The following is a 23,024-nucleotide window of genomic DNA, read 5'->3' as shown; positions in this document are numbered from 1 at the left end:
TTTTGGTCTCCCTTTGATCACTCATTGGGAAGTCTATACACATCACATTAATCAGAACAAGCACAAATTTCACGTCCTCACAGCCTCATGCCAACAACTACTCATAGAAAGCAGAGAAGAGCAGCCAGAGCATTGTACAGCCTCAGAGATGTCTGCCTGTTTGCTAATTCCCATGGAGACAACACTGTTCTACAGCAACTGGGCTCTGGCCACCACCAGTGCTCTCAAGAGATTCTGTTTACAAGCTCAAAGAATTATCAAGACAAACCGGGAATCTGGATCCTAAGTATGCAGCAGGGTTCATCCCCTCAACAGGCTTGAGAGTTCAACTTCATTCAGTATTAAAAGTGATCCCTTTTTCTATGAAATCTCTTTCCCTCCCAATTTTCTATTTGCTAAGGGTTTGGGGTTTTTTTATTGGCTGAGAAGTAAATTGGGCAGGTTCTGCCACAACAACCTGGAAATCTATTAGCTGGATCTTAGCTGCCAAGGTTTTGAGAGAGCATTTGCAAGTGCAGTATAAACAAGCTAAGGTGGCTTTTGCTAAATGATCAAATTAATGTGAAAGAAGAAAAATTGTTCTCTGTAAATGTTGACAAGCAACAGTGGAATGAGTACAGTTCCTGTCTTTTTGAGCATCTTTTTGAGCAACTTTTAAAATCTGTTCATCCAGGCAGGTACTGCTGAGGTGGTTCACACCTCATCCCTTACAGCCATACCAGCCTTTCCTGTGTGATGGAAAGGTTACACCTAATCTGTGCCACACAGTGAACTTCACCTCAACCTCTGACTAAATTCAGCTGTATCCATTACTGCTGCTGCACAGCTGATCAAAACATCAACAAGGCTCCTCCTCCTGTATGAATTTTTCAGTTAGAACAACATGAATATACAAGTACATCTACTCAATTTCACCACTAGTTCTGTAATTTTTAATTTTTTTTTTCATTTTTAATCCGAGAATTAGTGATAAAACTATCCGACTACCAACAACTCAGCAAATTAATGGCATCATTAATTGGTACTTTGAAACTAATGAAACAGTTACACAGTATGGATGCTTAATGGTCTTTGATGTGTTTCTTAAAAGTCAATGGATGCCCTGAGAGAACTTCAACTTTCATTGAAAATAAAAGTGTGAAAGTAAAAAAATGAAAAAACTATCAGTAGCAGACATATCTCTTCAGAATAACAAATACATTTTCACTATTTATTCTATTTCATCCTCAAAAAAGAATGTAAATTGTCCAGTATTTATTTAAATAGTAGAGACTGCCATATGTGATGCTGGGAGATTAAGACAAGCACCTAGACAACATGCACTAAAAATTTTTTGAAACAGTAACATTACAAATTGAAGGAAGAGGAACCAACTGCCTAAAGACAAATCTAATTAGATTCCACTGAGAAGTAGATTCTAGATAAGATCAATTATCACCAGATGTCCCATTTTGGAAATAAATGCTGCTTACCTATTTGTGGTCAGAAGCATAACAAAGAGAGAGAGAGAGAGCAGAAAAAACAACTTGTAAATTGTGTGGTATTAGAAAAGAGAGAGTAAATTAGTATCCAATCAAATTTTTTATTTATGGTTTTTTATATTGTTATGCAAAACTGACCGCTGAGCCCTGGGTGGATCAGTAAAGATAAGAACAGGTTAAGAAAAAAGAGACCCTGGGAATAAAACAATGCTTAAGCAATGATTACAAAATAGAAAAATACACTGAGCTAACCATTTCCCCAACCCATCTGGATAACAATTGCAATTAAGAAAATATTTTCAACTGACAAAAAACTCTTCCTTGCTCTGAAAAATCAAATTAATCATCTAGAAAATTAAGGAGGGCATTCCTAAAAAACCCAAAAAGACTACAATTCACAAGTATTTAATTTCCTGGGAAGTCTCCCTTTTCATCTTTTCTTGATTCTGTTCCAGACATTCAGACTATGAAGGCAGACCTCCTTCTCCAATCACTTAAAAAATGGCTGTGCATACACACATGCACACAAAGAAGGAAAGAATCATGTATCTTAAGCAAACAGCCCCACTTTGGCAAATGTTTTTCATGGGACTATGAAGAGCTGGAAATAAAAGCATCCATGACTTGAACAGAAAACAGCCATTGAAACTAGAATGTACTAATCAGCATGGCTAAAGAAATCCACAGTATTTGAGCACAGAGAGATTGTTAGTGCAATGACTGATATTAATGTCATTTCTGCAGTCTGTTAGACAGAAAGAAATCTTTGTACTTCTAAAAGCCTTTGTTACACTATTAAACAGATATTATTAAATACCACTAAATTATGCACAAACATTTCAGAACAATACATGTATGACCAAAAACATGGCCAGCTTGGAGCAGCCTGGTCCAGTGGAAGGTGTTCCTGCCTGTGGCAGGGGGTTTGGAACAAGATGAACTTAAGGTCCCTTCCAACCCAAACCACTCTGTGAAAAATATGCTGCTACATTCTCTGTTAGCTGCCAAGCTAAAACACTGACATTTGCTGCATGAACATTAGGCTGTAGGGTTGTTTGGGTTTTTTTTTTAAATACAGATTGCCTATAAGCCCTAGAACTGTTTATTATCTTACCTTAAATATTCTCTTCCAAAAACAGTGTTGCTAAATCTGTGAAACTCTAAAAATATCTAAATAGTTGAGAAAATCTAAAAAATTCTATCAGAGAACAGAATTAGAAACTGAAGTTCACCTGACATTTTACTAAGTGCCTTCACCTTAGAACTTTTAGGAATCCAGAAGCCAACCAAAAAGCAGAGAAATTTGTGAAAACAAGTTGATCAGTGAAAAGCATGTGCTACAGCAATACATCCTCTCCTATTTGCAATGCAAATACTTGCCACCCTGCCACTACTATCTATCATGGTGAAAGTATAAAAGAACATATCTCTAAAAGCCTTTATCCTGTTATGATTTGGCAGATGGAGAGGAAAAACAACAAAGGATTAAAGGAATTAAAGTACTGATGCTCTAAAAAAGTACATTCCTTTTTCTACTCTTATAAAAAAGTGAAAATTAGAATGGATTGAAATACCAGTAAAATGTATAATCATAAGAGAATAAGGACAATTAATGGGGTCTGAGTCATTTTTTTTCTTTTTTAAATAAATTACTAGATTACCCTTTTTTTTTAGGAAAACAGGAAATGGCAAGTGTAAATATGACAAGGAGAGCACTGAAAAGAGGTCACCAGGGGAGGACTGATGCAGCAGCACTTTGTGAAGTGTCCAAGTGAGAATGGTTTCTGTCTGAGAACAAGAATGGTCTACAAGAAAAGCACAAATGAGAAAGCAGAAAACGTTGTATTTCATGTATGAGGAAGGCAGAGGAGTGAAGAAGGATGTGACTCATGTGGGACTGCAAACAGGACAGAAAGAATAAAAAGGTTCCAATATAAGATGATTTGCACAATTCTAATTATTTAAAGATAGAACAAAAAATGATGGGCTCTTAAAAGTATTTTTAACAGATAAACAAGTTAGGCAGCAGTTCCATATAAGATTTTTGGCAGCTTAAGGGTTTTGCATGTACCTCTGACCACTCCTGCAAGCTCACAAATTGCAGCAGGCTGTGCCCTCATCTCCACTAGAGTTTACAAAATGAAATAATCCTGTTCCTAAGGCAGATCCATAGAGAGTCATGCCAGCACAACTCATGACATTCACTGCCAACTCTGGCCTGAGCACCACAGGAACTCTTTTAAGCTGGAACTACCAAAGAAATGCAACGTGAAACTATGACAGCCAATATGTGGCTGTAACCTGGAGCCTGAGTGCACAGAAGAAAGTTGATGAAACTTGATCAATTATTCAGACCACAAAGAAACCAAACCCCTTCAGAAAACATCTTCAATTAGCTTAAAGGAATTGCCAGCTATAGCACGAGCTGTAATGTGCTCCTTCATCTCCCAGCAAATGCACTTATCCAGTATTATAACTTTGCAACAAATGCAACAACCTGAAATTTCCATTTTGTGCTAAACAGTCTTTGTGCCTCTCTGCAGTTATTGCCTGGATATCACTAATAGATTTCCTCTCCTCTGGTACCAGTTCTAAAGCTGGAGGTGCAGGAAGGGGTTAGCAAGGAAGGAGACAGGCAGCTATTGGAGTACCAGAGACTCGGGAAGGGGGAATTTTTGTTAGGAGTTCTGGCATCCCTGACAACAAAAAAATACAGCGAGCTGGCAGCAGGAATCCAGAAAGGAGAGAAAAGGAGAAAGAAAAGCTGTGAGGCTTTAGGCCAGCTTCCAGCAAATTTACAGCTTTTCATGGAAAACACATTACAGTTTGTGATCTTGAGAGGAAACTAAATTTAAGTTTAGGAAACTAAAAGGGACTAAATCTGATGGGACAGAGGTTTTGCCTGCTCTGTGGAAGAGCAGCAAGAAGGAAAGGTAAAATATAAGAAGGGAAGCTAATCAAAAATGTGTAAAAAGCACTGACAAGCCTGATCATCTATATTTATAGAACTATGCTTTCAAAACTGGTTCACAACAAAAGTGAATCTCACAAGATTTGAGCGAAATAGTTATAAAAGTTTAAATTATTTTAAAAAGCATAAGAAAATAATTAAATGTGATGAACAAAGTTCTAGGAGCTCCAAGACAAAAACATCATTACCAGTGTGCACTAATTTTCATAGAAAATGTTTTTCCTTCTGTTCAGGTGGAACAAGTACAGTACCCTATGTCCCGGCCATCTAAGAGAATACCAATGGACCATGCACATGCTAGAATGGCCACACAGAACTGCTTGCCTCAATTTAAGGAGCTCAACAGAATTTGGTAGGTTCTGTGTGTCACAGAACTTAATCATACTAACTATAAAATCATCAAATTTTAATTTGTCCTATTTCCAGCTCTTGAAGCTGTTGAAAACTCCCACTGTTTTTAGGTTTGATTCTGTGACTTTGTGTGGTGAAGTGCATAACAGTTTGGAGCCCAGATACACTGACCATATAATTTGAAACTTCTATGGATACTCAAAATTTACCAAATTTAATCCTGGCTGTTGAGCCCCTCAGCAGAAAGGTCAGTGTGGATTGGCAGTTCATCTTTATAAAGAATGCAGGTTTAAGACTTCAGAAAGAAAGCTCCTGATTTAGACCTTTCTGAAAAGGGATGGGAAACAGGGATGCACACAAAATCACAAAAAATAGTGAAAGGGTCACAAAAAAAATTAAGAAGCTGATGCAAATATTATTCTGCCATCAATATTAGTCTGAAATCCTGATCTGGACTGTGTGGCTTTGTGCTCCTCTCTTGTCCATTCCCACCCTCAGCATCCACTCCCCTGAGTGTCCCTCTGGAGCAGAGCAGGTCCTGACCCCCCTTTGCCCCTCATCTGCCAGCACCACGTGCCCCCCACCCAAAACTGACACTGAAACTCAGAGTTCTGTAAAAGGAGGGGCTGAGAACAGGAGAGACTGAAAAATGGGAGATGTTGGGTAAGGACTTCTTGTGTTCTGAAAGAGATAAAGGAATCTGGGGGGAGCTGGGAACAGAGCTGGCTGTGGTCCTCTCCCCTGGGCTGTCCCAGGAAGGGACAAGGGGTGGGCACAGGGCTCCAGGTGTGTCTGTGCTCACACACAGGGCTCCAGCTGTGTCTGTGCTCACACAGAGAGCTCCAGGTATGTCTGTGCTCACAGAGAGGGCTCCAGGTGTGTCTGTGCTCACACAGAGAGCTCCAGCTGTGTCTGTGCTCACACAGAGAGCTCCAGGTGTGTCTGTGCTCACACAGAGAGCTCCAGGTGTGTCTGTGCTCACAGAGAGGGCTCCAGGTGTGTCTGTGCTCACAGAGAGGGCTCCAGGTGTGTCTGTGCTCACACACAGGGCTCCAGCTGTGTCTGTGCTCACACAGAGAGCTCCAGGTGTGTCTGTGCTCACACAGAGAGCTCCAGGTGTGTCTGTGCTCACAGAGAGGGCTCCAGGTGTTCCTGTGCTCACAGACAGAGCTCCAGGTGTGTCTGTGCTCACAGAGAAAGCTCCAGCTGTGTCTGTGCTCACACACAGGGCTCCAGGTGTGTCTGTGCTCACACAGAGGGCTCAGATGTGTCTGTGCTCACACAGAGGGCTCCAGGTGTGTCTGTGCTCACAGACAGAGCTCCAGGTGTGTCTGTGCTCACAGAGAGGGCTCCAGGTGTGTCTGTGCTCACACACAGGGCTCCAGGTGTGCCTGTGCTCACACAGAGGGCTCCAGGTGCTGTGGACAAAGCCAGAATGAAGGGACACCCTTCAGGCTGCCCTGCACTTGTGTCACCATCACAGAGGGACAGCACCTCACAAAGCCCAGTTAGATGACAGAGGGTTGATTCAAAAGGTCTATCATCATTCAAACTTTAGTGTCAGCTTTTCTGCAGGCTTTAATTACATCCTAATTCCCTTTTTTTTTCCTTTTTTTGGTTGGGGTACACCAGGACGACAAAGAATTCAAATGCTACATTCACCAGTGCTGATCAACAGATTTAAAGACTTTTAAGAATACTTCTTTACTGATCAGATGATAATGACACATTTCACTCCCTTCTAACCATTACAGTGGCATTTTAAATACCAGTTTGGCCCATGATACAATGAAGAATGTTGCAAAATTTCAAATAAGATCTATATGGATTCCAGGAAGACACAGAAAAGAGACTGTCCTGACATGAACATCCAAGTAAATGAAATTTAATGCTTGTCTCTTGTACTAAGTATATTAGGCACAAAACACTGACCCATCTACACTTCAGTACCATCCTAATCCCTTTTCAAGCAAAAACACCAAAGTAAAACAAAACAAAAAAGCCCACAAATGTTGGTGTTATTTATGCATATGAAAAAGTAAGATCATTTTCTCAGTATAACTAGATGAAAGTATCTTCTTTAAGTTGGAAGTTGGTAGCTGGAAATTGCAGAGGCACAAAAAGACCTTACTACACTAGGGGAAAATGTGAAGAAAAATACAAAAAAGGACTTAACAACTAGTTTCAAATCATCTTGAACATTAGGTAGGCATTAGCTGGGAACATTAATTCAGTATAGCCAAATAATCAGTAACAATCAAAACTCTGGCCAGAAATCATCATAAAAGAAAAAAAAAAGCCTTATTAATACACTGTCTGTCCACACATTTTTAAAACTGCTTATAACTCTGGTAACCCATCTCAAAAATAATATTACAGCAACCAATTATATTACAATTATGAAAAAACTTTTGGAAAGGATAAGACTAAGCTGACTTCTGATTGGAAAGTAAGGGATTGGTGATATCACTAAGAGAAAGTAGAGAGAAAGACTGATAGTATTTCTCAGGATAAATATTAGCAGGTATGAAATGAAACTATACAGAAAGTACAATTATGTGGTGGTTTCTTTCCACACTAATTAAACTGCAGAATATGAAAGTCAAGTGATATCAGGAATGCCAAAAGTACAAGTTCACGTAAGTTTTAGCAATTCCATATTTATTTCTATTAATTAAAGATCTTTATTCTATATGGCCCTATTTCTTGTCTAGTGAAAGACTGGTATTTTACAACTCCTTTTCTCCTCTAAATCTTCTCAACTGCAAGGAATGCAGATCTTTCTTAGCACAGACAATAACTTAATAATTTCCCATCTCAAAGTTTTTATGTTTAAAACATAAATATTAAGCCATTTTTCATTATTTCAATTCATTCTATGCTAAATATTTTTTTACATGCCATTTTCTTTCTAGTACATAAATATGAAATGAGGACATTTCATAAAAGTCAGCATCGCTCTACAGACATTTACTGTCCAGATTTTATCTAATTTCTTTTTCAAAGAAACACAGCCAGCATTATTTTGGTTTCTTTATAGACTTTGAAGATCCTAGAACCATTTTTAAAATCATTTTAGAATATTACAATTCATAAAAAAAGGCTGCATGGAATTCCAAAATATTTAATGGTTTTTCATTTTCTCTAAGCAAAAAGCAGAGAACCTATTTCCTGTACATGCCTCATTAGCACATTCTCAGATCTAGCTTGGTGTTTGGGATTTTTCTTGAGTTCTCTTTAAGGCACAGAGGTAGATCTCAAATCAGATCAAAGCCTATAAATCCAAAAGTTAACATTAAATTGTACTGCATAAGAATAGCAATCCAGCTGCCATTAATTCTGCTTTAAAAACAGCTGTGGTGGAACAATTTAAGCTAGTGAGCAAACAGAATTCTAAAGGAAAGAGAAAAAAACATGTAATTATACAACAAAAAAACAAATATGGGAACCACAAAGCTTTGCCAACATTGTCTCTGCGTCTAAAATATCTGCTTTGCAGTTAGTTCACCAACCAGTTACCAACAGTAAAAAACTGCAATTCTTGGATCTGAAGCAAATTACAGATTTTCACCACCAAAAAAAAATTCATTTTTAACTTGGACAGCCTATCTTTTTCAGTAACACTTGCTTTGGAAACAAAGACAACTCTAAAGTAGTTACAGTTAAACTTCTGAACAGAACAGAGGAATAAAAACAGTTGCCCAGGAACTAGATTAGCAGGGAAAGATGCCTTAGTGAACCCCATAGTACAGCTTGCCTATCTTCTCTCTTCTACATTTTTACAATATTTTCAGAAGTTGAAATGTTGAAGGTTACCAAGCAGTTGATATATCTTATATATATATATATATCAATCAACTTTAAGAAAACCCACACATCTGCAATACTATTGTCCAGTGAGTCTCATGAAATAAGATTTTCGATTTTGTCTTCTTCTAAGATCTACAAATAGGATCCAACTACAAATTCACACTTTTCATCGGCACAAACAATTATGTGATCGAGACAGAAGTATAACAAGTGCAAAACAGTAAAGGATTTCTAAAAGCCAATACCCAAAATTTTAAGCTTTTTAATTACATTTCAAAAAATTTGTCATATTCACTTGGAATAAACCTAGGACCCAAATGCTAATTATCAGGCTCAGGCTGTAAAGCCTCTTTTGATCTTCAATGTTATACTCACTGCCATACTATTAAAACAGACTTTCTTTTTTTAAAAAGAGAATGGTGAGAGGTCAATGCCTAGGATTCTGTCCTTATGGAGGGAGAACTCAAATACTAAACTGACTGTTAAAAAGCTTTCCAGTGGAAAAGGGAGTATTTTCCCAGTAAAACTTAATTTAAAACAGTAATGGGTAGACATATTTTTGGCCAGGCACTAGCCTGAAAACAGAGAGTGAGGGTTGAACAAAATCAAACATATTTATATTAATTTAGTCTAGAGGGAAAGGAATGCTTCCCTGCTCAGCAATTTCTCAAGTCCCCTGCCAATTCTAACATCCCCTGATGTTTTCAGATTGCTTATGGTGCTTTTCATTTGTGTCACCCAAAAACCATGCACAGGAGCAAGTAGGTAAGTGACTGGAACTTAGTGGGATGCTACAGAAGGTGCAAAGAGGAATGCAACAGCAAAGGCAGGACAGTGCAGCTGGAATTGCAAACAAAAAAGCAGGAGTTATTCCATTCCCACTGAAACTACAACCAGGCTGCTCATGTTGGTCTCACAGACCTCACCAGAGTATACCCAACCCCTACCCAGCATCAATCTTAGAGCAACTTAGAAGCTCATTGCCACCAGAAATCTTCCTCAGTTGATCTCAATTTAAAAGACACCTTGCCTTCCATGATTTGCCTTTTCAGTAAACTTCAACAATATCATCAGGCCTCTTCCTGCTTGTTTTCATCCGAGACCTACAGAAGACATGGATGCCACCAAAAAATTCTCATTAGAATATTGATGGTCTCATTTCTTCAATAGAAATTCTCCTTGTCTCCTTTCTTCAATAGAAATCTGTTCATGAGACACTTTCAAGAAACACCAGAAATGTGAAGTTCAGTACAGGGAGCAATATAAGAGGGGCACAGAGCCAGAGATATCTTCTGGTAGGTCTCAGTCAAAAGAGGTGGACTAGAACCAAAATCTCCCTGGTTTAGTTCTCCTCTTGCCATGCACAGAAACCTTTTAAAAAGGTTTTAGAAAAAAATGAAATATACAGCAATTGTGAAAGCGTGTGTTCAGTAATCTGGGGATAATTCATAATTACAGCATTTTAAAGAAAACAGGAAACCTCATGCTGTCCACTAACAACAAAATTAGGCATTTTAAACTATTTTCTACTATTCACATTTATATTGAATTTTAAAATGCCTTATAGCAGCATAAAGAAAATTAATTAAAAGTGGGTTTGCCAATTATCACAAAATTAATCACAATTCTGGTCTGTGAGCTGAAAACATCATCATTAAAGGGAAAACAAAGCTCAAAAAATGTGCTTACTTGCTTGTAACAGAGGTCTGAAATGCCATATCTATTCCTACTCACAAGAAGCACTTCCCAGGCTCTGTTCTGAAAGTGCAATTTTAAATAGATATGTTCACTTACACTTTCTCACATCTGCTCTTGCGTGCTGTACAATCCACAAATGTTTTGTAAGTGCAGCCATAAAATCTGGAAGCAGTTTATGCCCATCTTACCCCCCACTAGCACTGTACAGTACAGCATATTTTTCAGAATTACACACTGTGATCATCACTGTTTATCTGCACAGCAGCTCTGCTAGAGCAGAATTGCATCCAGGAGCTCATGTGTGATGAAAATTCCAAGGAAGACAGTGTTTCATATGGAATCAGAGTCCATCACAAGAATCTCTACCTCTGGCAACCTTTTCTCCCTCTAGTGGCTTCTACATTCCCACCCATAGGATGTTTTACCTTTGGTATTGATGTAAGAGACAAAAGCAATTTAAGCACTGTTCTGCCAAATGAAGACTTAGACTCAGCACCAGGTTGTAAAAATATGAATGTAATCCTATGTGGCCTCTTTATACACTTTATTCTGTGACTGGAATAAAGTCTGACCAAGCTGCGTAAAATAAGTCCTAACCACTTAAAAAGGTCACAGGAAGCTGAGAACATGTAATTTTCTAGAACACAGGAGCTAACCCACCTGAATAATGGTTTGGAATGGGCAGTTTTACCTCATCCCTTCACACAAAATAATAAAGTCTGAATTTCTCTCTTATGAAACTGCAAATACAGATTTTCTCTATTTCTGCAGTACCTGAAGTACAGAAGTGTGATCATAATGACATCCTCTGATTATTTACATGAAAGATTTAAGATGAGAACATTGTACAGCTTCATCTCTGTGAATTACTCCAAATAATCTTTATGAGCTTTTCTCATCAGTTTCAACAGCCTTCAATAATACTGAAAAATAAAATTAAAATGCAAAAGAGGGTCTGTAACTTTAATGAAGAGATTAAATGCTAAAGCCATGTAGGAACATTTTAAATGTGTCTTGCAAACAAATTTGTCATTAATCAAAGAACAGAATGCCTATTTTATTATCAGATAGACTTAAAAGGGAAGACTGACATACTTAGTGTTGGTTTATGATGATCTGAATGATACAGTAGGTGAAATATTATTACTCTTTAGCCACATGTAGAGCATCTTTCATCTCAAAGTGTAAAATTTTCTCTGAGATTTTAATTAGTATAATCTTGACTTCCATAAAATAGTATTTCTGAAAAATATCTAATCCACATTACTGTAATGGATGACACTGCAGACACAAACTCATTACACAGACCCAGAAGGAATTCCAGCAGCATCCAATGCAGCACTTGGGACCAATATCCACCATGCACCTGCACCAGGTGCTGCACATAAAGAGGCCTTTTCCTTGGCCCATCAGCAAAGACTTCAGGGCAGCAGATAGAACTGAGTCTTAAGTGGTTTGGGTGGGCAGTGTTTTCAAATTTAGTGTTTCTGTTTGGCTTTTGAAAGTGTGAATCACCTTGTATTAAAGAACACTTGAAATTTAATTTTATTGTGGCTCTAGAAAACATCGCTGCCTGTAGCAGTGTTTACCTTAACAACACACTAGTGTATAACTATTATACATACTAGTTTATTTCTTTTTATTTTCAGCACAAAAAGCATACAATAGAATGTGCACAAAAGTTGCTTGCTTTTCAGTCCAGGAAAAGCAATAAAAAATATTTTCTCTTTCCATACCAAACCCAAAATGCACTTAAATTCTGCAACCTAATCCCCAGAAAGGTTTTGTTTCTAACAGTATGAAACAACCAATAAACTTCTACTGTCATCCACTTGATCAGCAGTTGTATATTTTTAAGCTGAGGAAAAAAATCAGGTGAGGAAAAAAACAGATTTTTTTTTCACAACAGATTTGGATAGCATAATGGACATCTGAAACAATAATACAAGCAATACACAAAACTTTCACATACAATCTTTTTTATGCTTTTTGTGCTGAAAATAAAAACAAACAAACTAGTAGATATAATAGTTATACACTGGTGTATTGTTAAGGTGAACACTAAGCCTGGAATGACAAAGCTTCCTGAAGGCTAATTTGGAGTATAAGATTCTGTCTTTCCCTGGAGTCAGCAAACATTTCAGATACAAAACTGCTACTGATCCTTTCAGTATCAGAACAATGGCCTCCACTTTACCAGAATTCCAGTTATCAACAACAGACTCCCCTGAGATTAGCTCCCTCAACAGCAAAATGTGTGTGTCACAAAGGGTATGTAATCATCCTGAACACTCTTCCCACACCTTGTTTTGTTTTTTAAGTCTCCTCATTTTGTCTAATAGTAGACAAAACAAGAAGAAACGGTAATTTGGAATAAAATTTGAATTACAGGCTTGCAGGTAGAATGTTAGACTTGACCTGCCACTACCAGTTTTTTATGTTGGTTTTTAATGCTACTTGTATTGAGATGTTTGGTGGAGTGAAGTTTGTAATAAAACAGTCTTATTCAGTTAACAGTGTATAATCCAGGTTTTTGACTAATGATTAGACTACGTCTCTATAAAAATAGATGGCACTAAAATAACAACATTTGCAAGCCAGCTTTCTACAAAAAGGAACCAGACTAAAGATGCAGACTTTTTCCATTCTTTTGCAGCTGAAGGTCAAGAGAAACTGAAGTTGCTAAAATGTCATGCCTCCTTTTCATTTCAGTGCCACTGAGACATTTGGAAACAATGAAGAGACAAGAAGAGAAGTGAGAAAGCACTAACAGACAACACTTCCAGCAGAAGTACAATTCCAGAGCTGCACTCAATTAAAGAGGAATATGAAACGCCTCTGCAGACGAGAGCAGCATGTATTATTTTCTTCACCTGAAATTTTGTAAATTATATAATGCACCTTTAGATTTTAATATGCAAATACTACTGTGTAAAAGTACCATAGGCAGATGGGTTTGGGTGTGGGGGTTTTTGATACTGTTAAGAACCAACACCAGCATATTCTTACCTTTTTATCTTCTTTAGATTTCCTGATACTGTGCGGAGGGCCAAATTTGTTCTGAATGCAGAACATCTTCTTGGACCATTCACTTTTGTGAGATTTTAGCTGTGGCTGACCAAAGCTGCCATCGACTCTGTATCTGTCAGCTGGAATCTTACTCATTGGGGGGGGAAGGGTGCCACAGTTCACACTGGACCAGCCATCTGTGGAGTCGGTGTACGACTCCTGGTCGCTGGCATTGCCATGCTGCCACTCCTGCAAAACGTGCACAGGCAGCCACCTCTGATTGCCCAGGCCTGCAGCGTTTTTCTTGGATGGGGGTACTGAATTTCGTGAGGAAACCAATGGAACTTCAATACGAGCAGAAGGGCTCAAGTGCTTGCTTACATTTTGGGACTTATCATTCTGAATTACCTCTAAAGGGATGTTTCCCTCCTGCTCATGACAGAAGCCATTCCAATGGGAAGCAGGCTGATTTTGTCCCCTTCCTACTGGATTCTCCCATATGCTGCTAGGAATGTGTTTACTTGGATTGGTCCCTAAATCAACCACCAGAACTCTATTATTCTTTTCTTCTTGGTTGAAATTTCCAATCCCACTGTCACTGTTACTGCTGGTACTATTATTCTGATGAGCATCTGCATCACCATCGAGGAAAGCCCTCGCACGCATTCCCTCAATCAGCTCCCCCATATCCCTGTACAGGACAGAAATAAACTGCAGGACAGGGAGAGATGATGTTGGAAACTCCAGACAGCCATTTGTATCTGGATCCGCTGTACATTCCAGTCCAAAACGTCTTGCTATTCCCTGGTGAATTTTATGATGAAATAATTCAGGATCCACCATAAAAACATGGCAAGATGTCCTCAGGACCCCTTCATCTTCCTGAGCCAAGCTTGCATCATCATTTGTCTGCATTGTAACTAGTCCAAAGAATCGTCTATCATCCGGGCAAACAGCACTGAATGCCAGTTTCTCTGCAGGATATTCTGCCACAACACCTGACTTGTCACTGCAGAGCTGAATACAGTCATGCATTATCTTCATCATCACCAGGGAATGGATTTTCTGCTCTGCCCGCAGACGTCTCATGCACCCACGAATGGCCTGCAAACTCTCTGTTTCCAAATTTGCAGTTGTTGAAGGAAGTTCAATGGAGCCTAAGTAACCTACAATCATGGCAACATTCAAAATGCTTGCATCTAACCCAAAGTCTTCTGCACTCTCTAGTCCAATTCTAAAAACTGAATCATCATTCAGAACTTTGGCTATTTCTTCCTTTGACAGTAGGTTTGGATTGCTTACACTTTCATTGCCAACTTCAAATTTCATAGCAGCAGAAACTGGAAATGATCTTTGTTTTGGTGCAGAATTATCTGAGTTACCAGCACAAAGAGCAGGATTCTCAAAGATCATGTTGAAAATTCCACCAGACTGCATTTCTTCGACAACTTTCTCTGCTCTGTTTATACCCAGAGCTTTAGAGTCAGGTTTGGGTTTCAGCCACCCCTTCCCATCATAAAATCCAACTTCTTCATCGCTTGAACATGAATCCATATGACTCATCCCTTCAGCAATGACCATGTGCAGGACTCCAGAACATTTCCCTATAAGTTTCACTACATCTTCATGCGAGGCTTTTTTCACATTGATTTCATTAACTGCAAATATCTGATCTCCTGCTTTAAGTCCAACATAATCTGCAGGGCTTCCTTTCATCACACAACTAAGAACACAAGGGGCTTGTCCAGAAAGGGTAAAGCCATAACCTGCTCTTCCTCGAGCAACTTCCACGCTTCTTATCCGTGGAGGAGCGTGCATGTTGAGCCGACGTTTGACCGTCTCTCCTGGTCTGTACATTTTGGATTTTTTTTTTCCTAAAATAGGAAAACTTTTATTTAGTCCAGTTTTTTGTCATGTTTCAAGAGTATCACTCCATCTGATGAAGATCTAAAGAAAGAAGGAAAGAAAGGAAGGACATTTTAATTCTCATCATATTTCAGGTTTTTTAGCACCAAGTATTCCTTTTACTGTTGAGAAAAAATAGCTAGTGAACTCTACCAAAAAGTATTGCCAGAGAATTAACAAAACACTCAGAACAGTTTGAAAAGAACGGGTACCACGGTGTTCATTTTAGTGATAAGAAAGGAGTTGCAAGTGTAAATAAAGTGGCTGTCCAAGATGACAACATGACAGAATGGCAAAGAACAGGATCCAAGTCTTTTGATGTACAGTCGGTGTTTTTTATAACTAAGCATGTTATGTCTTTCCCAATTCCCCCCCATTGCTTATTATTCAATTTCCTTCTGGCTTACTGCGCCATTATACTACCACTGCATTTTACAGCATAGAGAAAATCCTTATTTAGGCTCATACATCCTTTCCCAGCAAAACAAAAATGAGAGCTCATGCTCATCTACTCAGCTATACCTCACCCCCTTTACACAGTGTACAGAAACAGGTACCACATGTACCATGTAAAAGAGATTAATTACCCCTAGAGTTGCCTGTATCTCCTACTGACTGTAAAGGCAGCTTAAAATAAGTATCTCAGACTTCAACTTCCTTACATATATTTCACTTACATATGCAATGACAAGTGGGCATTCAGTCATGTATGAGACCAAAGGGATTCAATTTCAGATTTACTGTTACACCCATCAATTAATCTACTCAAAACAATTTGTCAGATAGCAAACACTGTAAAAATGCATTTCAGACCATCATTCCAACATTCATGTGTTTTAGTTTAGCTTAAACATACCAAAAAAAAAGAAAAAAAAAGGAGTGAAAAAGACATATGCTGCCAGTATTAATCTAGACATGACTTTGCAATTAACATATAACAGCTTTGAATGAACAGCAAGAAGTAGAATATTTCACTACATTTTAGTGTCAGCACTGAAGTCTGGATGTCTTGTTCTAAACATACTTGGGCTAATTCCATTGTTTTAGAGAAGTTCCCCCCACTAAGCAGGTTCAAATGCATGAAAATGACAAATACAAATAAAAGAAATGACAACTTGTTCAACTTTTGAAACTATCCCCTTGTTGCACTATATGAACCCTCACTTCCAAGGTCTGGAGAATGACTGACAGAAAAACCCATGGGACTACAGCTACATAAAATTGCAATAAACTCCATCTGAGCAAGTGAGAGCTAATCTGACAATAATTAGTCTGAGTTGGTCCACAGGCTTATTCTTTACTCAGTCACATTGTAACATTTAAACTGTATTTAAACTGTATAAGGTACTTGAAAGCAAGTATCTTGCATATGTGGGCAAAATGCAGGCAACATTTTAGATAAATACATTCACATAAAGATATAAGTATACTTACAGACAGAGACAACACATTTCTTTATCATATCTAAAGTGATAAACTAGTGGTGTCCCACTCACTACTTGCATGGCCAAAAACGACCAAGAAATCCTACTGACATGGCTCTCAGCTACAGAAACAATTAAAAAACCCACACTGAGAATGTGATTAAATCCACAGAACACTACTTTCACAGTATTCCTGCCTGGCTTAGAACAAACAAGGCAGTTACTTCAGAAGTTTTACCAATTAAGAAACAAACCAAAACTAAAATACAATTTAGAATAATAGTCTTGATTACTTATCTACATATGGGCTCCTTGATTATCAAATTTAAGAAACCACTGCTCTTTCTCAAATATTCTCCTAGATACTCAACTGAAGGATGTAATTCCCACAAAACCCTTCCAAACCCAAAATAGGACAGATTTCAAGATACCAGAAAAGATCCAGGTGGCCTTACTTTTTGGGGTTTAGTTTTTGGGGGATATTTTTTAACAAAGGGACATCAGGTTTTTATGTCTCCATGGTGCAGCTGTGACTATTCAGTGTAGAATGATTTTTGCAAATTGTTTTAATATAGCAATTATCCAGCTTCATTAACAATACATTTCCTATAATTTGAGACAAAAAAAAACCCCTTGTCTTTAAGAAATAATGAAACTTCACACTTAACCTTTAAATGGAAATCATAACATAAGAAGTGTTTTGCAAACATTTAACCAAACTTAACTCTTACATTGCTGTAAGAAAGCCCCATCAATTGGCATCCTGTCTCATATCTTAAATGTTGTTTGACCCTTTCCTGATGGAGCTAAAATTGGGAATCAGGAGGTCACTGTGCATTCAGCTATCTGTAATTAGGTCTAGTACCTTTTGAGAATAATCATTAAATATTTCAAGATATAGTTCTCAAAAAAAAAAAAAATAGAACTAACAAATGTCCAACAGTAAATAAAAACCTTCTATCTAGGAGCATGAATACATACATGTTCTAATTTGCCTTAGAGTGAATATTTCTGTTTTCAGCTGTCTGGAGAATAGCCTAATGTGACTCCTGGGTATCCCCTGAATCTGTGCTGTTAACCTGGTCACCACAAAGCCCAATAGTATCTGGCACCTAAAACTGTGCTACTAGCTTCCAAGAGCAAAGGAAACAATTAAGAGAGTATGAGATTATAAATAATCTCCTTTTAAAAATATAATAAAAAACAGTTGTTACTAAAAAACTCGAGATTCAATATACAATGTTGAAGTGGCTGATAAGAAAAACAGGTTATTTACAGCTCTCTCTCTAATCTATAAAAAATATCCTGAATGCCACTATAAAAAACACACAATGAAAATGCAGTTAGTCTGCTCTTGGGAAGAGGCAAACCCCAACGTTGTCTTACATCACAACTCTGCATTTGCTAAGAGAGGTTTTCCTTTTAACTCTGTTCAAAAGTCAATTTAGCCATTTTCCTTCTTAACCTATGACCCTTACACATCAAGCATTTATTGTAGATGATAACCACTGATAATGAAATGTCATTCAAAAACCTGGCAATTATAAAAACAAAGCAGCAGGCTGCTGACATGTTACTTTCCTCTAATACTGATGTTCCAGATGTATGAAGATTTTCAGCTATTAATATATTTGTGGAATTTTGTAGATGTAAAGTTAGGAACTAATTCAACATCAAAGGGTTTTTGTTATTAATGTGTCTATACTCTAAAAAATCCAAAACAAAAAACACCAACCAAAGAAAAACTGTATTACTTCACTAGATCACCTCTTCCCTCCCTCAGCACCTGAATATTACTGTGCAATTTTTATGCTAATTACACCCAGGACAAATAACATCTCATTAAATTTATCTAGGAAACTTCAAGACAAATTATAAATATATCTCTTCTGCAAGAACCCTCAGCATTCCAAGTAAGTTTTACTGCAATAATGGCAGGACAGGCAAATATAAAATTATGGAAATAATGTTTTCCCTAAGCAGAGATTAGTTGATTCTCAAACTGTTAACAGACTTGTTCAAAACTAAATTATCAAGTTATCTAATTGCTAACTTTTCTCCTAATTTCTTTGCAGACTTGAAACCTGGAGCTGAAGAGATATGGCACAGAAGTGGCACAAACTTCCACAATTCCAAAGTAAACATGTCTGAATATTCTTTTCCTGTAATAAATTATAAAACATATAGCATATCCAGTGAAGCAAAAACACCAATTCACTTGCACTGATATAAAGCTTTGTAGCTTTATAACTACAAAATATTTCACAGAACATTTCTGGCAAAAACACTAATATGTACGCATTAAGAGTTGTTCAAGTATGTGAAATAACATAATTTGTCCATACACATCAGCTTTGACACAGAACTGCAAAATAAAACAAAACATTCAAGATTTCTGCCAGCATACATCCTGGTCTACCATTTGAATCAATTACTTGTGGGGTATAAAACACCAAAAATACCAGTCACAGTTGAACTGTACTGCATCCCACAAACACTGCATTTCTGTATGGAACACTGTTACATATCCACGCTAGCTTTTCATGTCATTTTCAAACCCTCTGCTCCAAAGAAAATAACATGTATTTGCTTACTTTCAAGGGAGAGAGGTGGTTTGTTTCCGGCTTCTGCTCTTGTTATCTCATAGCAACAAAGAGAACAGAAACAGGAGGCACACTCCTGCTGCAGCCCATGTTAAACTGTAACTGAGCAGTTACAGAGGGCATGGGGCAGCCCCTGGAGATCAGGAGTACATGACTGACCACCACTACCTCCCAAAAAGCCTCTGGAAATGAGCTGGTACTCAGCACTGCAGGATCCATGTTCATGTGCAGAGACATTGTCTGGCTTCATTCTGTCTGGCTTTATTTTGTTTTTCATAGTGGGACTGCAAGAGAATAAAGTATGCAAAGTGGAAGTGCACAGAGGAGAGATACTGTTCCCTCATCTCTCACACAGGTCTTGAAGTAATGCAAAAGACTCTTCAGCATGGGTGCCAGTTGTTGAGGCAGAGCTGATGCCAAGTCCCTACAAAGCTCAAATGAAGCTGTCACATTTGAATTCCACTAACTATTCAAATGTGGTACATGTTTATAGACAAGTTACACAAGAAATGTAACAGCACAACACGTAGAAAGACAGCTACCAGTTGTTTGAGAACTTGGGCAGGACAATGTTTTAATAAAAAAAATCTCATCAGCATTTCACAATTGGCAAGACAGACCATTATGTTTCCTTTAAGTGTACCTAGTGTGATCATTCAAAAAATACTAACTGTAGTTAGTAACAACAGGCTAAAAAGTAGCTGTTAATAAAAACTCTTCTCCCACTGCAGACAGTGTACGAAGTGTAAGGAACACAAACAGGACATTTGCTGTTTTGTCTGACAAGACTCGTGAATAAAGACAGTTTCCTAAAGCTATTGTACAGACAGTCATGCGCCTACAACTCAGACTAATTTATCTGCCGTATTTAAGAAGGTGGAAAGGTTTTGTTCGCAGTTAGGCATTTTCCCCCCTGCTTTTCTTGCAAATTCGTTCCAGAACTGTTGGGACGCCGCGCAGAGGGGCGGCACTAGGGGCGGCAGCAGCGACACCCGGGCGGGAGAGCTCGGGGACACCGGGACGGGCTCGGGGACAGCCGGGAGAGCTCGGGCACAGCCGGGACGGGCTCGGGGACAGCCGGGAGAGCTCGGGGACACGGGGACGGGCTCGGGCACAGCCGGGACGGGCTCGGGGCGCTCTGGGGGCAGCAGAGGGGCCCGGCGGGCTCTGCACAGCCGCTCGCACGGCCCCGCTGCCGCTGCCCGGGGAAGCTCCCGGCGCTGCCCTCGGCGGGTGCGGAGCCGTCCCGCGGGCACCGTGGGGGGGGACCCGGGGGGCGGCGGAGCGGGCGGCGGGTCCGGAGCAGCGCCCCGCGGGGTTACCCATTAACTGCCCGGCTCCCGGGGCAGCCGCTTCCCGCGGGGGTGGAGCTGCGGGGAGGGGAGAAGCGGCACCTGAGCCCGCAGGGACGATTTGAAAAATCAAGCGGTAAAAGACGGGAGGGCACGGAGCGCCCGGGGCCCCCCCGCGAGCGGACCCGCCGGCCCCTCCGCGCTGCGCTCTGGGGGTCGCGGGCAGCGCCGCAGCCCGAGGGGCGCGCACAGGGGCGGCCAAGGCTCCCGGCTGCCTCCCCTCGGCCCCCGCCGCCGCGCTCCCCTCCCCCCTCGTCCCCCCTCCCGCCGTCCATCTGCCGTCCCCGCTCCTCCCGCCGCATCCCAGCGGGGTCCCGGACCGGGCGCTCGGCGGCGAGGGGGATGGGAGTGCCGGGCGGGCGGCGATGGGCGCTGCCCTGCTCGGACCCACTCACCTCTGTCCCCCGGGACTCCGGCTACTTCGCCGAGGCAGCGGCTGTCCCGGTCACCGGGGAGACGGCGCCGGGCTCGGCCGCACGGCGCTGCGGCGACTGGCTGCCCGGCGCTGTCAGTCACCGCGCTCGCCCGGCGGGGTGGCGGTCGGGTTCCCGGACAGAGAAAGGGGAGAGACAATACCCCGCGCCAGAGGACTACAGCTCCCGGCGTGCCTTGCGAGCCGCCCTCTCGCTCCGGCCGTGGGGAGCTGGCCGCGCGGGGCATGACGGGGCGCGTAGTTCGCTGGTCTATCCGAGCAGCCTCGCCTCGCCCTGGGCTCCGGCGGGGCGGGCAGTGCGCAGGCGCGGGCTGGCGGCGGCCGTTCGAACGGGGCCGGGAGCGGGAGCCGGGCTCGGGCTCGGGCTCGCACCGCGGGCACGGCGGGCCCGGGACACGGAGCGCAGCCCAGCCTCCGGACCATGTGAGGGGAGGGACCGACAGCCCGCGGCTCGGAGCGCAGGTGGGGCTGGGAGCCGCCTCAGACAGGTGTGCCGCGCCTTTGAAGGTCGGGAATAAAGCGAGACGGAGCGCGGGGTGAGGGAGCGGCGGGCACTGGCGGCACCGGGAGCCTGAGGCGGAGCGGGGCACTGAGGGGTTATTGACACCGAAAGGACAAAGGTGTGGGCCAAGGGGCAGCTTCACCGCCCGGTGGAGCTGGGCACAGGCAGCAGGTGCTCAAAATACACCGGGGGCAGCTCTTCACTTCAAAAGGGCAACACTTCTCTTACTTCAAATAGGAGAAATAGGAAGGGGGAGGGGGGGAAGTGTTAACACCGGTCAAGAAATTCGTAAGGAATGCAAGAGTCAAAAAAAAAGGAAGAATTAACCAAATCTCTTTGACTCTCCTACAGAACCTGGAAGGATTTTGTGATCTTAGGAGAAGAATGTCATCTTTAATTGTTAACGTGTACTTCTAGAAATCCTTTGTATGTGGGGTATTTAATTTTATTTCTCTACGCACAGGAAACCTGACACTGAACCTACCAGGCACAAGTTGAAGGAGAATTCTTACCTTTTTCTGGGGTTTTTTGGAGTTTTTTCCCAGTCTCCAGAGCAGCATGTCTATCCCACAACTCACTGTTCCTGTCATCTCTGTAAGATAACATCTAAATTGTAATGCCGTGGCTTAATGCTTTAACTTCAGTCGTTTGTCTAATTCTTATCCAGGCTAGGAAATTGTTTCTTAATAATTCCATCCTGAGCTGAAATGCTTACAGGATACCAGAGTCTTCAGGAAAAACAAAAACACAGGGCAAAGGAAAAAGCTCTTTGGAAAAACAGAGGATCCTGCTCCTCTACTCTGGCCTTCACCTTCTCATTCTGCTGGTTTTTTTCTTTGTCAGTCCATCCCAAGGAGGTTTCTACCAATCTGAGACATTTCAGGTCAACCTCGATCCCAGTTTTGTTATCTCTCTTATCCAGTTTTATGGGAAAAGCTTCTGAAAAGAAAAAATAACCAAATAAAATAAGCATTATGTCTTTTTCTTATCCTCACAGAAGATATCATATCATGGCAGATCAGTGTAACATATTTCCAAACTTCTTCAGATGTACTGTGTCTCATAAAAGTACTTATTAAGTCCTTAGGGAGGCTAAAAATTCAAAACTCAAGGAAGAAAATTGAGTGGTTAATTTTAAACATCACAGTTGATTCTTTCAGGTGAGGTACAGTAATTTTAAAAAATACTCCAGTGATTTAAGTTTGCCCAAAGAAGCTATAATTCTTTGTCCTTTTGTCTGGGAAGATGTCACAGGTAGAGAATTGCATTCCACAAATCAAAGGTATTGGTTTGGGTTGCCATCCCTTAACAGCCCAGTTATTTCCAGCTGCCACAGGAGGTTGTCAAGACTTTATTTCTTTAGCCACTGCTTCTGTTGCTGTGTTACCCCAACAGATGTAGGACTCGCTTGCACAACCTCCTTGCCTATAGAATGGAAAATTGATCAATGTATTTCAGTCTGACCTTGTAAACAGCTGAAGAAAC

The 23,024-nt window shown here is 40.5% G+C and overlaps 1 protein-coding gene across 2 annotated transcripts in view; it reads right to left on the bottom strand.

The window, feature by feature from the left end:
• Positions 1-21,162, bottom strand: part of RGS12 (regulator of G protein signaling 12) — an 85,776-nt gene extending 64,614 nt beyond the window's left edge. For both annotated transcript variants that reach the window (XM_030946821.1, XM_030946822.1), the window contains exons 1-2: positions 21,000-21,162; positions 13,321-15,267 (exon numbers count right to left, since the gene is read on the bottom strand). In XM_030946821.1, the coding sequence (XP_030802681.1) occupies positions 13,321-15,177 (1,857 nt within the window). In that variant the 5' untranslated portion in view covers positions 15,178-15,267; positions 21,000-21,162. The remainder of the gene's footprint in view (positions 1-13,320; positions 15,268-20,999) is intronic.
• Between the last annotated feature and the right edge of the window lie 1,862 nt (positions 21,163-23,024).

This window comes from Camarhynchus parvulus, chromosome 4, assembly GCF_901933205.1.
Source record: "Camarhynchus parvulus chromosome 4, STF_HiC, whole genome shotgun sequence".
Classification (NCBI taxonomy): Eukaryota; Metazoa; Chordata; class Aves; order Passeriformes; family Thraupidae; genus Camarhynchus; species Camarhynchus parvulus.
The sequence above is the reverse complement of the archived record's forward strand: the minus strand, read 5'-3'. Positions and strand labels throughout refer to the sequence as shown.